Genomic DNA, 15,398 nt, shown 5'->3' on the forward strand with positions numbered 1-15,398 from the left:
TCCTCCTTCTCAGGATTTCTTCTCTCCAGAGACTTTTGAAGAGCAGCAAAGGCCAAGGAACAGGAGTCACTCTAGTTCCCAAATGCACCTCCACATCAGAGGTGGGAGCTTTCTAGAGAAGCTACGGGATTCAGACACATGACAATTAGACTATATTTTACATTTCCAAGTTTATGAAGGACCTCAAAAAGGAAAAAAAAAAAACAGAAACGCACTGACCCCCAAGACAACCCATGACACAGAATCCGATACACTGAGAATCCTGGGCAATGCAGTGATTACCGAATGGCTGGAACAGACAGCCCAAAGTCAAAAGCAGCAGGGTTGTTCTGAAAATAGAGATTCAGGAAGCCTAAGAATATGTTCTTATCAATGAGCAGGGCACAGACCGTGGGGTCCTGCTTCATGGTGGATATCCAGTGCCTCAGCATCAGGGTGTGATTCACGCAGCTGCAAGACAGGAAAGGAGAGGGTGGGCGAGGGGGCATATATCACTTTATAGAGTTGGAAGAAACAAAACTATGGGTTTGTTTGGTAACTACGGCAAGCTTAGTGACTATCCAGGAAGCCTGATCTTGGTGAGGAAAAAGGTTCACTTGGAACTGTGTGTCCAACCATTGACATTGTGACGGTGGCTTCTGCGAAAGTGGGGAAATGCTTGTGAACTGAGGCAGGGGGATCAAGTGTCTTCAGTTCACTGCTGACTGACCAACACCCTCTCACGCTAACTGTCCTAGACCATTTTCAGATTCTACTTGTAGGGCTTTGAAAAAAAAGAGCAGTTTTCCAAATACTTTTACAATAAATAAAACAGTCACGAAACCTGGAAATACAGGCCTTTTCAAAGACGGACAAAGGAGGTCAGGTCTAGGGTGGGCAAGGTGATAAGCTAAGCTAAGACAGCTGGTGGATAGCAACCATAACCTGGGGTTTGCCACTCTGCCCTGGAGGGAGCTAATATAACTTACCTGCGTGTTTAACTATCCGGTCACCTTAGGTCTGATCAGAAGAACTACTTTCCAAATGCCTAATGCGGCTGACAGAGGTCGGAGTCGGCAGTGGTTCACACATCCGTCCAGTGTCGCCGCGGAACTTTGAGGCGACAAAGCCCTGCCACGCTTTCAACATGCTTACAAAAAAAGTGTGATGCTTCCTTGATGTGCGGTTGCCCTTTGTTTATATGAAGATTATGCTCGCATTGCTTTTGAAACCTTCTGGCTTTTAAAGGGCATTCCTATTTAGGGGAGGGGAGTGTGAGATGGGGCTCAGGTGTGCGGCATGTGTTGTGACTCAGCAGGACCAGCGGCCATGGAGGGAGCTACAGACTGTTTCACCCGACTGTGAATACACAGGGGACAGTGGGCTCTGAAGCACCAGGAAGGCTTCTGCACACACAGTCTTATCCACAGAGATGTAGGTAACATGCAAGCTTGTACTTAGCGGGAGAAAAACACAGGTGCTCTTTGGATAAGGAAGCACGCATGAGTGGCATCCAGCCCTGATTTCTGTTTCACAAACATTCTGAGACAATCTACAGGAGAGTTAGTACCCAGAGTATCTCAACAAGTGGCACTCAGTGATTTTGCAATCATATAGTAAAATGTCTTACTCAGATAGTCCATATACATCCAGCCGCTCAAACCAGGGCCAGAAGAGGTAATCAATCATGGATATACGGTCTCCACCAAAGAACGCTGTGTTCTGATATTCAAGAATCTAGAAATATACACAGAACAATAGCCGGTTAATTTACACATTTGCTGATGTGATTACAGATGCTAAATAAAAATGCCAGATTAATTACAAGGAAGAAAACCTCACTTGCCAGTGTTCTATTTTCAAGAGATGGCTTCCTCTTTCTGCCAGGGTTGCCCTAGCTCCTTTAGGACCACAGTCTTGGCCACACCCTAATCCCTGCCTCCCTTCAACATTGAACAAACAACATGGCTGGAGAATATGGAAAGAGCAACCCAGGCAGAGGTAGCCCAGCCCTTCTTCCCTCAGCCTGGGACAGGCTTCTCCAAGTCCTAGGCTGTTTCCAGATCATCTCAGCTTGGAGCTGGGAAGCTGGACCTTAGGCCAGCATTGCCCATTCCCCAGCGACATGAAAAGTCTGAGCCAGTTGCTAAAAAACCAGCATAGATCCCCCCCGCTGCTGGTGTTGTGACCTCATCTCCCATGTACTACTGGTACTAAAGGGGATGCTGCGGTCTGCACTGGTCTCTCTTTTGCCTTCTCCATGGGTTCAGAGCTAAGACAAATCAGTGCTGTCCAGTGGGTTCCCTGCCTCCCAGCACGGTCTTCATCATACTTTCTTCTTCCATTCAAATTCTTCAAACTTCATGCTACTCAGCATCAACATTCTACAATTAAATAAACATCTTCTTTCTCAAATGGGACAACAACCCACATAGGTGGACTATAAGGAAAACACATCTTTGACAGATCATAGCAGCTGTGGTCACCTCAGAGAACCTCGGGGTATGGTGAAGAGGCACGAGCCTGCATGAACAGCCTAGCCCCTGAGAGATCCACAGGAAGAACTTCATCCTGACATAGGATCAATGAGCTCCCCTTCCTGCCTCCCCTTCTCAGAAGGGAAAGCAAACCCCATGGCCCTAGAGCCTTCCTATTCCCCAGGGTGGCAAACAGGCTTCCTGATCATTGTCACAGCGGGTGGCATCGAGACGCTAACAGGACAGAACGGAGGCAAAAGCATCTGAACAATGAAATGTGACTCCATTGCTTGTTCCAGACATTTACTAGTAAGACCTGGCTAAGAGAGTGTGGCCTTGGAGTGAGAATGGCCCCCTAGGCTCATGTCTGAACACTTGGTCCCCAGATGGTAGAACTGTTTAGGAATGACCAGGAGGTGTTGTCTTGCTGGAGATGTGTCACAAGTGGGCTTTGAGACCTCGAAAGTCTCCCGGCATTTCCAGTTAGCTCTCTCTGCTTTCTATGTGCAAACTGAGATGTGGGGTCTCCGCTGCTGCCCCAGCGCCATGCCTGCCTGCTGCCATGCTCCCCATCACGATGGTCGTGGACCCCTAACCCTCTGGACTGCAAACCCCAAATAAACCCTTCCAAGTTGCCTTGGCATGTTGCTTTTTCACAGCAACGGAAAAGTAGCTAAGACAGAGGGGGAAGGACAACGCAGAAGATGCTAAACTGCCTTGGTGTTCAGAGCAGCTGAAGCCCACCCCAGGCCTTAAAAGTCCAGTCGCTGCTTCCTGATCCACAGATGTTGAACCAGCAGGCTTATGTTTTTGCTTCTGCAATTGCAAACTGCTTCTGTAGCCATGCCTTGGCTACCATGATTGACGGTACCCTTAAATCATAAGCCCAAATAAGCCCTTCCTCCTAAGCTGCTTCTTGTCACTAGAGCACAGGGCAAGTCTAAAACTCTCCTCACCCTGGATTCCTTTTTACAGCTGCCTCCAGGTGACATGGGACACCCTGGCCTGGCCTCCCTGGAGGTTCGCAGCCATCTTCAGGATCTTCTATGCAAATCTGGTACCTCTCAGACACAGTGTTACTCCACTCCTAGGATACTGTGACGGGGAGATCTTGCAAAGGGGCATTTGGTGTTTACAGCATTCAAAATGTTCTACCTTAAAATGTTCTGAGGTTGGAGAGATGGACCAGTGGGCAAGTGTGCATGTCATGCAAGGGTGAGGACCTGAAGCCAAATCCTAAAAACCCAGATGAAAACAATCAGATGGACAGAGTCAGTTAGGGCCTGATAGAGGAACAAGACCTCTGCAGTCTCTGCGCTTCTTGCAGATACGAGGCTGAAACTGAGGACACCCTGAGCAAACAGAAGTAAACCAACAGAGATGCTTGCCTCTGACAAGATGGGGTGAGACTCAACAGCAGAGGGTGTTCTCTGACCTCCACATGTGTGTCTGCTTACACACACACACACACACATGCACACACGGTATGTATATATACACACACACACACATACAGTGATGAATAAAAATATAAATAAGTAAAACGTTTTAAAATAGCAATGCAAGATTTGTTCTCTTTTCCCCACTGAAAAGGAAGACGAGAGGCGCGATAAGGAGTAGCTGCTGGGTGACAGCAGCAGAGGAGGGATGTTTGGTTTGGTGAAGGTGTCTTATTTCCATCCAGGAACCTTCACCTCCTGCTAGGGAACTCTCGGGCTCCCCCTAGGTCGATAGAGGAGGAATACCAACAGGGAACACAAGTGGGAGACGTGTGTGGGACTCCCCCTAGTGGCCTTCGGTGGTGTGGTGCAGCGGCCAGGACTCCCTCTCTAAGTCAAAGAGGAGAAACAAATCTTTAAGGCGTTTAAGAAAGAAGTGTTCCAGAACTGGAAGAACTTATTTCCTACACCACATACTGTTTTGGGCCACGCAGCACCCCAATTCTGGTAACAGAAGAGTGATTTTATAAAGCTAATCCCAGACTCTTTTAGACCACACATTCCAAAAAGTCCAGTATAAGATCTTCAACCCTTGCTATGGCCACCTGCTTTATACTGCTATCATTTAGGCCATCACCAGGAAATCCTTGGTCTCCAGCCCTCTGGTGGTGCTGTATCTCCCACTGGACGCCCTGTACTTGATGGAGGAGGGGAAGAATTTCTACAAGTCGGAAGTCACACACACGCCCATTTCTGCAAATGCAAAAAGGCACCCTCAAGGGCAAAAGCAGTAGAATCAAGCGCACCTCCAGAGGCAGCCGCAGAACACTAGGGTCTGGGACAGAGACCTTTTGAGTTGAAAAGAAAATAAAAGGAGCTTTCAAGATTTTAAATTCCAGGTCCTTGCCACGCAGACGCAGGACAAACCAAACTGAGCTCACGGCGTAGTGAACAGGGTTCCTGTAAAAGGGACCGCTGCTCTGTTAGGAAGACGGCTGAGAAGTGGGACTTTGGTAGGACTTGTCCTTCCGCTCCCCCGACCACCAATTAGGACGGCGTTAGTCTATGAAGATGCAAAATCCAGCTCGCTGACATTTGGAGACTGATGGAACATCCTGGAACTGCCGTCCTTTACAGCGGCTGAATTCTTTTATCCGAAATCTATTTAGTAAAGGTTAAGGTAGTACCTGACCACACCCCAGAAAAGCAATAGACGGATGAAAATTCCAGTGAATCCCCTTCCCATCTCTGAAGAGGCAGAGCGCCCTGCGCCCAAACGCAGTGGAAGAACACTCAACAGGAAACTCTGCCCCTGTTAAAATGTTATACTTCCATATGTTGGAAGTTGGATCAAAAGTTAAAACAAACTCTGTGAGTTCAAGGCCAGACTGGTCTACAGGAGCTAGTCCCAGGACAGGCTCCAAATCTACAGAGAAACCCTGCCTCAAAAAAAAAAAAAAAAAAAAAAAAAGTTAAAACAAGAAAGAACAAAACTGTGTTTTAAATAGTCAAGTAACCTTCAAATATGAGCAACTCCTCTTTAAATACAATTGTACAAATTAATAAGAACAGCTAGTATGATCTTAGAGTGGAGACTACAGCATCCTTGAACAATTTTTACAAGACAGCAAACTTAACCAAGCAGCACAAACAAATGGGCAAAAATGTCTTTTTGTTTGTAAAGAAGAAAACAGAAATGAAACATTAACATTATGGCTGAGGATGGTAGAACATGCCTTTAATGCCAGAACTGAAGAAGCTGAGGCAGGGGGATGAAGAGCTGGCAGTCAACCTGGGCTATACAGTGAGACCATCTCTGAACAGAGAATGTGGAAAGGCGGGAGGGAGAGAAGCGGCGGGAAAGAAGAGAAAGACGGAAGTTAAGATTACGGGTGAAATTTAAACTCAATAAACCACGGGAGCTCCTGAGAGTGCACACACCGTGTAAGCGGATTCGACGCTCAGACAAACTGTGCGGACAAGACATGTGGGAAACTCTGCATGGAAATGCGAACGACGGGAATACAAAGCAGGCCCACAGACATCAAGAAGCTGAGCCAAGCCGGGCGGTGGTGGCCCACGCCTTTAATCCCAGCACTGGGGAGGCAGAGGCAGGCGGATCTCTGTGAGTTCGAGGCCAGCCTGGTCTACAAGAGCTAGTTCCAGGACTGGAACCAAAAGACTACGGAGAAACCGTGTCTCGAAAATCCAAAAAAAAAAAAAAAAGAAGAAGAAGAAGAAGAAGAAGAAGAAGAAGAAGAAGAAGAAGAAGAAGAAGAAGAAGAAGAAGAAGAAGAAGAAGAAAGAAAAAAAGAAGCTGAGCCAGAAAGTGCCTTATGGCCATGGGAAGATGAAAGATTCCCTCAGTGATGTTTCTGTCTACTCTGCTATCACATCTGATAACAGCTGGAAAAGAACCAAGCAGAGCCAGAGAGCAGAGCCAATGCCTAAAGGCAAGATCACATGGACTGTGAGGGAAAATCAAAAACCACCAGGAAAAAAATCTGTCCAATCTAGAAGGCTACCGCACTACCCTGGGCTAGATTTGACAACTACCGCCACAAAAAGGTTTGGAATAGGTCGCTGGCAGAAAAAAGAACTCCTGATAGGTCCTTCCATGCTGGAATCCACAAAGACAAGAAAGACAGAACTTGGCTCGAGTGTGATGCTGAGGTGGAAAAGTCAATACCACACAAAAATAAAACTAAAATGGGTGTACTTCTTAGAGAAATGATTCAAGAAAAGCTAGGATGTTTGCCCAAAGGCGGGTTTGAAGTATGCCGAGACTACAGCATCCCAATAGTATAAAATGCATACCAGCGTTCAAAACAGCAGGGAGGAGGGCCGGCTGTTGACCTGATATTCAAAGCAGCAGGTTTTGTTTATATTATAAGATTATTCAGTCTTAAGTGGATTTTTATTATTTTTAAAAGTTTTGTTGTTGCTGCTGTTTCCTCAGACAGAATCTCACTACAGCTCAGGCTAGCCTCAAATGTACACCCCTCTTACCTTTATCCTGACACGCCTAGGAAACTGGCATTATTAAAGAAATAAAAAGATCATACAGGCCATATTTCAAAAAAAATATCACCTGGAGCTTAAGGCCAGAAAATGCAAGCCAAGTTTCTTACTAGAATACAACATGTGACAGATTTCACCTTGAGATCTTGGACTGGGGAGATGACTCAGTGGGTATAAATATGGGACCCTGAGTTCAAATCTCAGGACCATGCAAAGCTGGGTAGCAGAAACAGCAACACTCCTGCGGTGTGGTGGGAGACGCGGTATACAATGTAGGGAACAGCAAAAGACAGGCTGCGTTTCAAATAAGATGGAAGGAAGGACCAACACCTGAGGCTGTCCTCGGACCTCCAGGTATCCATCCACTATGGCATCAGCCCACCCAAACCCTCATACGTGAACACACACGCATATATACACATAGATAGATAGATAGATAGATAGATAGATAGATAGATAGATAGATAGATGATAGATAGATAGATAGATGATAGATAGATAGATGATTGATAGATGATAGATAGATAGATAGATAGATAGATAGATAGATAGATAGATAGATAGGTGATAGAGAGAGAGATAGAGAGATAGATAGATGATAGATAGATAGATAGATAGATAGATAGATAGATAGATAGATGATAGATATATAGATAGGTGATAGATAGATGATAGATAGATAGATAGATAGATAGATAGATAGATAGATAGATAGATAGATATAAAGAGAATATCGGCTTATTTGTCCCTCAGAAAGTTCACGTGTGTCCCATAGCTTTTCAGCCCACACAAATCATTCTTGTAAAACCCACTTGAAGTGTGTGGTGATCCATACTGTTTAGTTGGGGGCCCCAAAGACACACACACACAATCAGCTTATTTGTTACTCAGAAAGACCATGTGTGTTCAATAGCTTTTTAACCCACACAAAATCCTGCTTATAAAACCAACAGGAAGGATGTGGTGACCCATGCCTTTAATCCCAGAATGAAGGAGGCAAAGGCAGACAGATTTCTGTGAGTTCAAGGGCAGTCTGGTCTATATGGTGAGTTCCATGACAGCCAGGACTACATAGCAAAACCCCGTCTCAAAAAACAAAACAAAACAAACAAACAAGAAAACAGGAGGAAAAATGTACATGTGAATTAGGAGGCATTTCTGTCAGATTATTGTGGTAAGTTTTAATTTCACTAGAATCTCCTAGACTGTACTCTAGGCCCTGGGGTCTGTACATTATTGTTTGGAGGAATGGCTTTTATAGCTCATGTCCACCAGCTGCTTCAAATTCTGCTATTGTGTGTGTGGCAGCTAATGTTCTTCCTAACACTGTGGGACAAAACTCCCACCCAAACCCACTGGAAAAAAGCTGAACGTTCAGTGGTCCTTACATACATGAGTGACAGCTACCAGAGCCAGGGCTCTGAGGCCCTGACTAAAGACAAGTGAAAAGGGCTGTTCAGGAGGCAGTGGAGCTGGCTAGCTGGCCACACCTCTTCCCAACTGGGTTCAGAGGCCGCCCCTTCAAAACCAGCCTTGCTGAGAAGATGTTCCACTGCTGAAACGGGCAAATGCTACAAATCAGGGATTTGGTTTGTCTCCCCCACCCCCAGGCCCAGGGACTGTTGCGACATACTTATCTACAACCTGCTGGCTATACATTCCCATCTTTCTGTTAATGCCCCTAGCTAGGAAGACCACGCCCAGGGTCCAGTGCTGTGAACATAGCACTCTCCTGAGTTCTGCCTCCACATCTCTGCTCTGCCAACGCCATGACACAGTGCACTGGATCTTCTGTCCAAGTCCCAGCTGCTTGCGTTTCCTGGTTACAAACTTGGAAACCAACCTCACCAGCCCTCCACCAAAGTTCATCATGTCTTAGTCCCTTGAGACCTCTCCAATCAAGTCCCTTCTCCAACCCTGTCCTCCGTCCTCCCATTAGAGAGCAAAGTAGGAAGGAACAATCACACCCCTGCCTGGAAGCCTGCAGTTACTCCACATCGACTTTGGGGATCAAGTAGAAATTCCTTGGCTGGGATGGGGGAGGCTTCCAACTCTTGTACCCTGATTTTCTGCTTTCTCACACACTCACCAGCTCGCTCTCTTGTAGTTTCTCAGCCTAACACTCTTCTCTCTCTCTCTCTCTTTCTCTCTCTCTCTCTTTCTCTCGCTCTCCCTCTCTCCTCTCAATCAAGATCATCTGAACTAATCCCATCCTGTCTGGTTCCTTTCTCATGATATGTAAATACGGCTCAGATTAAGATTAAGGAGCTGAAGACAAAGCACTGAATTCAGGAATCACTAAAAGTACATTTTGGTTGTTCTGCTGCTCTCCTACATGAATCTATGAAGTCAGGATGTAAGCATGGCTCTTCTCTTCAGTGAATATTTCTTACTACACTCCTCCAAATCACTGCAACTGTACAGCTGCAAGACAGGAAACACAAGCATGTGTGGATTTCATCTGTAACTAGCCGATAAAGTCAAATGGAAGAATATTAATAGCTAGCCGTCTCGTAAAGGTATAAAGATAGCACTGATTGTCAACAGGGAGCAACCTCGCCATGAAAAGCATTCATTTTGGTTCCTAGACCAAAGGTAAAGAAAGTCGAGACCCCTAGAGCACACTCAGAGTGGGGTGGGTGGTAGGGAACTCCATTACTGCCCTGGTACAGCAGATTCTACCAGCAAAGACTGCTCCCTGTCCATCCACTGACCTTCCATTTCTAAAACACAAAAAACTGATTTTATTTGGGGTACCTCAACTAAAAGATAACTTCTCCCCACCTCAGCCTCCTCTGCTAACTTCATGAGGAAGCATGGAAGCAGTCCTGGACTCCCTCTGACTTCCCAATGTGAGAGAACAAACCATCATTAGACAAGCCTTCAGCAGTTAGGTCCCACACAGCTGCTACCAATACCTCAGCCCCATCAGCAGAAATGCAGAGAATCTCAGGGAACACCACAACTCCAGGAAAGAACAAACGCATTGCTCATCCTTGACAACTCTTCAAGAATCACTCCAAAGCAGGTGATGGATGCAAGCATTCACAGGGGACAGTCAGATGACCAGAAAGGGACCACATCAAAGCTTGGCAGAAAGTCTGCAAGCAGGTGATGTCAGGTAGATTAGAGGCAGTACACAGAGCCTGGTCCATCACCTCTGACAGGACAAACGCTCCTTCGTACCTCTTCCAGGTTGCCGAACTCCTGACGCAGGGCAGCCTTCAGGTCCGAACACTCTCTCCCGCATCTCAATGCTACTAGACATTCCTTGGTTAAGTGTGGGACCTAGACAGAGGACACAGGTTCTTAGTGGAGGTGTTTATGAAAACTGTCCCCACTCCGACCCAAATACAGTGAGGCGTCCCAACTCCACCACAGGATGACTTGACTACATGCCGATGTCCCCATCCTTGGTGAGGAGTTCAGGGGTATCTCTATGCTTCCAGGGACCACTTCTCACAGCAGCTGCTCAGGCTAAGAGCTTTCACAGGGTTCTCAGTGCCCCCTGCTTGATCAGCCAGTCCCATGCTGTACGCTCTTAGCGGGGATACTTAACCTCTTTAAGCCCCAGTGTTCCTATCTGAAAAATGATTCCAGTAACAATACCCACCTCCTAGGGCAATCAAGGGAGGGAATCAGTAGTCAGAGAAGGTTTGGAACATCACGAGTGTTCAATATATGTTATTAATTAACAGCATAATTAATGCTATTAATAGCATTTAGTACCTGAACTTTTTTGTATGTGCATGTGTGTGTGTGTGTGTAGGTCAGATGTCAACATTGTGTGTCGCCCTCACTCACTCTCCATCTTATTTTTAAAACATTTATTTATTCATATTCTTATTTATTTAATGTGCTCATGTGTGTTTGTGTGTATTGTGTGCATGCATGCACACATGCATGCCCACACATATGCATGCACACATGTGGCACAATGCACAAGTGCCGACAAACACATGTGGAGCTCTGAGGACAACCTGCGGTTGTCAGTTCTCTCCCTCCACCACATGGGTCCAGGGGATGGAACCTGGGCCATCAGGCTGGGTGGCTTCCTTGCTGAGACAGAAGCTGGCAGATTCAGGGAGACTAGCTGGCCAGCAAGTCCCAGGGATCCTCCTGTGTCATCCCCCCACCCCAGTACCAGGAAGACAGGCAAGCACTGCCATGCTGGCTTTTTATGTGGTGCTGAGGATCCCACATCAGGTCCTTATGCTGTGCACCAAGCAAGCACTTCACACTGAGCCCTCTTCTTAGCTCTCGCCGAGTCATTTTCCTTTCTTTTTGAAGGGCAATGTCTTAATTTTGCTGTCGCCTTTTCTCTCATTACCAACACCTGTACCCAGGGCTCATGCTTCCGAGAGTGCTGCCTCTCTTCCTCCAGGCACAGTGTCACTCCGATATTTTATACCTTACAGAACAGCTCCTCTACGCAATTGTGTGTACCTTACAGAACAGCTCCTCTACACAATTGTGTGTACCTTACAGAATAGCTCCTCTACGCAATTGTGAATACCTTACAGAATAGCTCCTCTACGCAATTGTGTGTACCTTACAGAACAGCTCCTCTACGCAATTGTGTGTACCTTACAGAATAGCTCCTCTCCACAATTGTGTATACCTTACAGAAAAGCTCCTCTATGCAATTGTGTGTACCTTACAGAACAGCTCCTCTACGCCATTGTGTGTACCTTACAGAATAGCTCCTCTCCACAATTGTGTATACCTTACAGAAAAGCTCCTCTATGCAATTGTGTGTACCTTACAGAACAGCTCCTCTACGCAATTGTGTGTACCTTACAGAACAGCTCCAGTAACATCTTCTGGCGAGCTCGTTCGTAAGGGTCATATGGAAACAGCTTCCTTCCTGGGTAGATGTCATCCAGGTACTCGCAAGCGATGACGGATTCGTAGATAAGTTGACACTGGCTGTTCTCCAGGACAGGAATCTGGCCAAAAGGATGTTTTGTATAGTACCACTCAGGCTTGTTTTTCAGGTTAATGTTGATAACTTCGTGCCTTGAAAAAACAAAAGAGACAGGCTGGAAATAAGAAGCATATAGGAAGACAGCTCACCTCAAAACCAGACAGCTGTACCATTCGTGCTTAGAGCTGTTTGACACGGGAACTTTGTGTCAAATATGTGACATGTTTGTGTTCGTTTCTGCACTGGTGTCTTCTACGGCTTCTCTTTTCCTGTGATTGAATCTCAAGCCCGACAGCATCTACTAAGAAGTGGCTGAGGCAAGATGAGAGCCATGCTGACTCCATATGCTGTCAGCCACAGCCGGCAAGCACAAGTCCAAGAGGACATGGTGGCTCAGGTCTGCAACCCCAGGACCCAGGAGACAGAGAGCAAACTAGGCTACATTTGAGGCCCTGTCTCAGAAGCAAAACATTAACAACCACAGAAACACAACTGTGTTATTAACAGGTCATACTAGACGCTGGTGAATGCTAACAGTGAAGACCACACAGCCCACAACAAGCTGTATGCTTAAGCTGAGATCCTAGTCAGTTCCTTCCCCTCTCGATGCTCAGCGTCCACAAGACCCATGTCTTGGCATCACTGTGGCGATCAAAGCAGGGATCGTGTGTAGTGTTCGGGAGAAAACCTAGTACATTAATTAGAACACAATCACTTTTCAATCCTCCCCTACTCATTATTATTATTGGAAGTTCAAAACCAGGAGGTCACTAGAGGCACAAACACACATTTAAGAAGATTTAAAAAGAAAAAAAAAACCAAAAAACACAAATGGTTACGTTTTTCCAAGCAGCAGTTCTCAACAAGATTATTTTACCTCTCTTCCATGCAAGGAATGAGCATCAATATCCGGGGACACTTTGGTTTTCAGCAGGGGAGTGGGGTACCATCTTAATGAGTAAAGAAGGGGATACTGACAAACAACCTGGGATGCACAGGACAACCCCCTTTTCTCTCCCCAGCAAAGAGTCTTCTGGCCCCAAATGCCAGTCAGTGATGCTAAGATTGAGAAACTCCACTAGGAAAAACCAGTTATGGGACATAACATCACCCAGCTCAGCCTGTTTGGGTGCTGGGACCGAATCATGAGGGCAAGCAGGCGGGTGGTAGTTCCTTTGTCTCAATAGCCTGCCTGCAGCAAGCAAGGTAGGCCCTTTGTTTACGAGCTACCCAACCAGCACGGAAATCTGATCTCGGCACCAGGAGAGCCATCACTGGGAACCTTCATCTGGCAATGGATGGAGATAGAGACAGAGACCCACACTGGTGCTCCAGAATGAGCTCCCAAGGTCCCAATGAGGAGCAGAAGGAGGGAGAACATGAGCAAGGAAGTCAGGACAGCGAGGGGTGCACCCACCCACTGAGACAGAGGGATTGATCTATTGGGAGCTCACCAAGGCCAGCTGGACTGGAACTGAAAAAGCATGGGATAAAACCGGACTCTCTGAACATGGCGGACAATGAGGGCTGATGAGAAGCCAAGGACAATGGCACTGGGTTTTGATCCTACTTCGTGTTCTGGCTTTGTGGGAGCCTAGCCAGTTTGGATGCTCACCTTCCTAGACCTAGATGGAGGGGGGAGGACCTTGGACTTTCCACAGTGCAGGGAACCCTGACTGCTCTTCGGACTGGAGAGGGAGGGGGAAAGGAGTAAAGGAGTGGGGGGAGGGGGGAGGAGGGGAAGGATGGGGAGGGAAATGGGAGGCTGGGAGGAGGTGGAAATTTTTTTCAATAAAAAATAATAATTAAAAAAAAAAGAAGTGAAGCATAGGAAAAAAAAACAAAAAACAAAAACAGTTATGGGTCCGGGCATGTAGTTTAGTTGGTGAAGTGCTTGTCCAGCTAAGGAAGCCCTGGATTCTGTCCCCAGCATCACACAAGCAGGCATGGTGACACACTGCTGTAATTCTAACACTGTGGAGGAAGAGTTAGAAGGGTCATAAATTCAAAGCCATCCTCAGAATCATACTGAGTTTGTGGTCATTCTGAGCTGCATAAAACCCTGTTTCAAAACAAACAACAAAACCCTATAACTATTATTTTAATCAGTTCCTAAGCTGCCAGTTTGTGCCCAAATGAGCAACACATTGCATTGCTCTGATTTTTCTAAAAGTAAACAAAACAACAGGTAACCATAGGGTTAAGTAGATTTGAGCCAACAGGAATAATCTGGGAATGTATATTATACATAAGCATCTATGCAGAGTTAACTTAAAGCTATTTAAAATTTCCATTTAAAGTATCTCCATATGGGTCTCTCTATTCTCTGACGCGGACTGAACGTCTGACGCCAACCCCTATGATGGACTTCCCAAGTCCTGAGCCAGAGGCTGGAGTGACACTTGCATTTTGTGTGTGAGAGGGGGTCTTATGTGACCAAGGCTGACCTGGAACTTGGTATGTAAACAAGAGCGGTCTTGAACTTCTGATCCTCCTGTCTCAACCTCCAAAGTTCTGCGGTCACAGGGATGTTCCTCCACGCTTGGTTTCTGGTGGTGACTGGGTGTGTGAACCCATGCCTCATGCATATAGAGCAAGCACTCCTAGCGGTTCAGCTCCATCCCCAACAAACACTTTCTGAACACTTACTAAGTGCCAGGCTCTCTTCTAGTGCCACGATGAGGCAGACCCTATTATCTCGAACTCTTTTTCTGCATGGTTGCCATTGGGGGAGAGGTGGTAGAAAGACAGAATGAACTAGGAAATGTTGGAAATAGTTAAGCATGAAGAAACAGAACAGAGTTACTCCAAGATGCTTGGGCAGAGGTAGGGCTACCTGGGTGCATTTAGGAGAGGCTTCAGTGAGCTTGGTCGTGCCCTTCCTAAACCAGGGGAGGGTAGGTGGGGACCAGTTCACTGACAGCATCATTCAGTGTAGGCTGCCATGCCCGATGGTTCTTGAAAATCTGATTTGGAAGAGAACTCAGGATTTCAGGAAATCCTACACAAAATCAGCCCTTGGAGTTACTCAGGCTCAGAAGAAATGGAAGAGAAGCCATTCACAGAATCGAGCCTCAGACTTGAAATATTCTCCTGGAGATGAGGGGTGAGGGTGTGCTCAGGGAGCATGTGGCCTCAGTTTCTCACCTGATGCCTTTGGCCTTGAGGACCAGGCGTGTCCTGTGCGAGTAAGGGCAGAACCTCATGCTGTAGATGCGGATCACACCCTCTGGGACTGGTCCTGGGGGACAGCTGCCTGCAGGGCGGGTCAGGGGTGAGAAGATGGAGAATCTGGTTAGCCCTGTGGGAGAGGCCTTGCTCACCTCATGGGTGTTCTTGGAGGACTCGGTTCTGGGCCTCTCAAGCTCCACAAGGGACACTTGCACATACAGTTTGTCCAAGTCTCTCCTCTGTCCTCTGGTTTACAGGCCAAGGCTCAGCTACCCCTCTCCAGAGAGAGCAGCCCCATCATGCCTCTCCCCCATTCCAAGGGTCCAAGTCTTGAAGGTTTACCTCTCCCCAAGCTTCTGGAGGCATCCCCAGACATCAATCTCC

At 46.7% G+C, this 15,398-nt stretch overlaps 1 protein-coding gene across 1 annotated transcript; it reads right to left on the minus strand.

Moving 5' to 3' along the window:
* Positions 1–278: 278 nt before the first annotated feature.
* Positions 279–15,390, minus strand: Gsto2 (glutathione S-transferase omega 2). Its single transcript, XM_057779355.1, has 6 exons — positions 15,357–15,390; positions 14,991–15,099; positions 11,713–11,935; positions 10,103–10,204; positions 1,610–1,716; positions 279–450 (listed from the first exon to the last, which is right to left on the minus strand). The coding sequence occupies exons 1-6, from the start codon at positions 15,388–15,390 to the stop codon at positions 279–281; spliced, it is 747 nt and encodes a 248-aa protein (XP_057635338.1).
* Between the last annotated feature and the right edge of the window lie 8 nt (positions 15,391–15,398).

The sequence above is a fragment of the Chionomys nivalis genome, chromosome 8 (genome assembly GCF_950005125.1).
Source record: "Chionomys nivalis chromosome 8, mChiNiv1.1, whole genome shotgun sequence".
NCBI lineage: Eukaryota > Metazoa > Chordata > Mammalia > Rodentia > Cricetidae > Chionomys > Chionomys nivalis.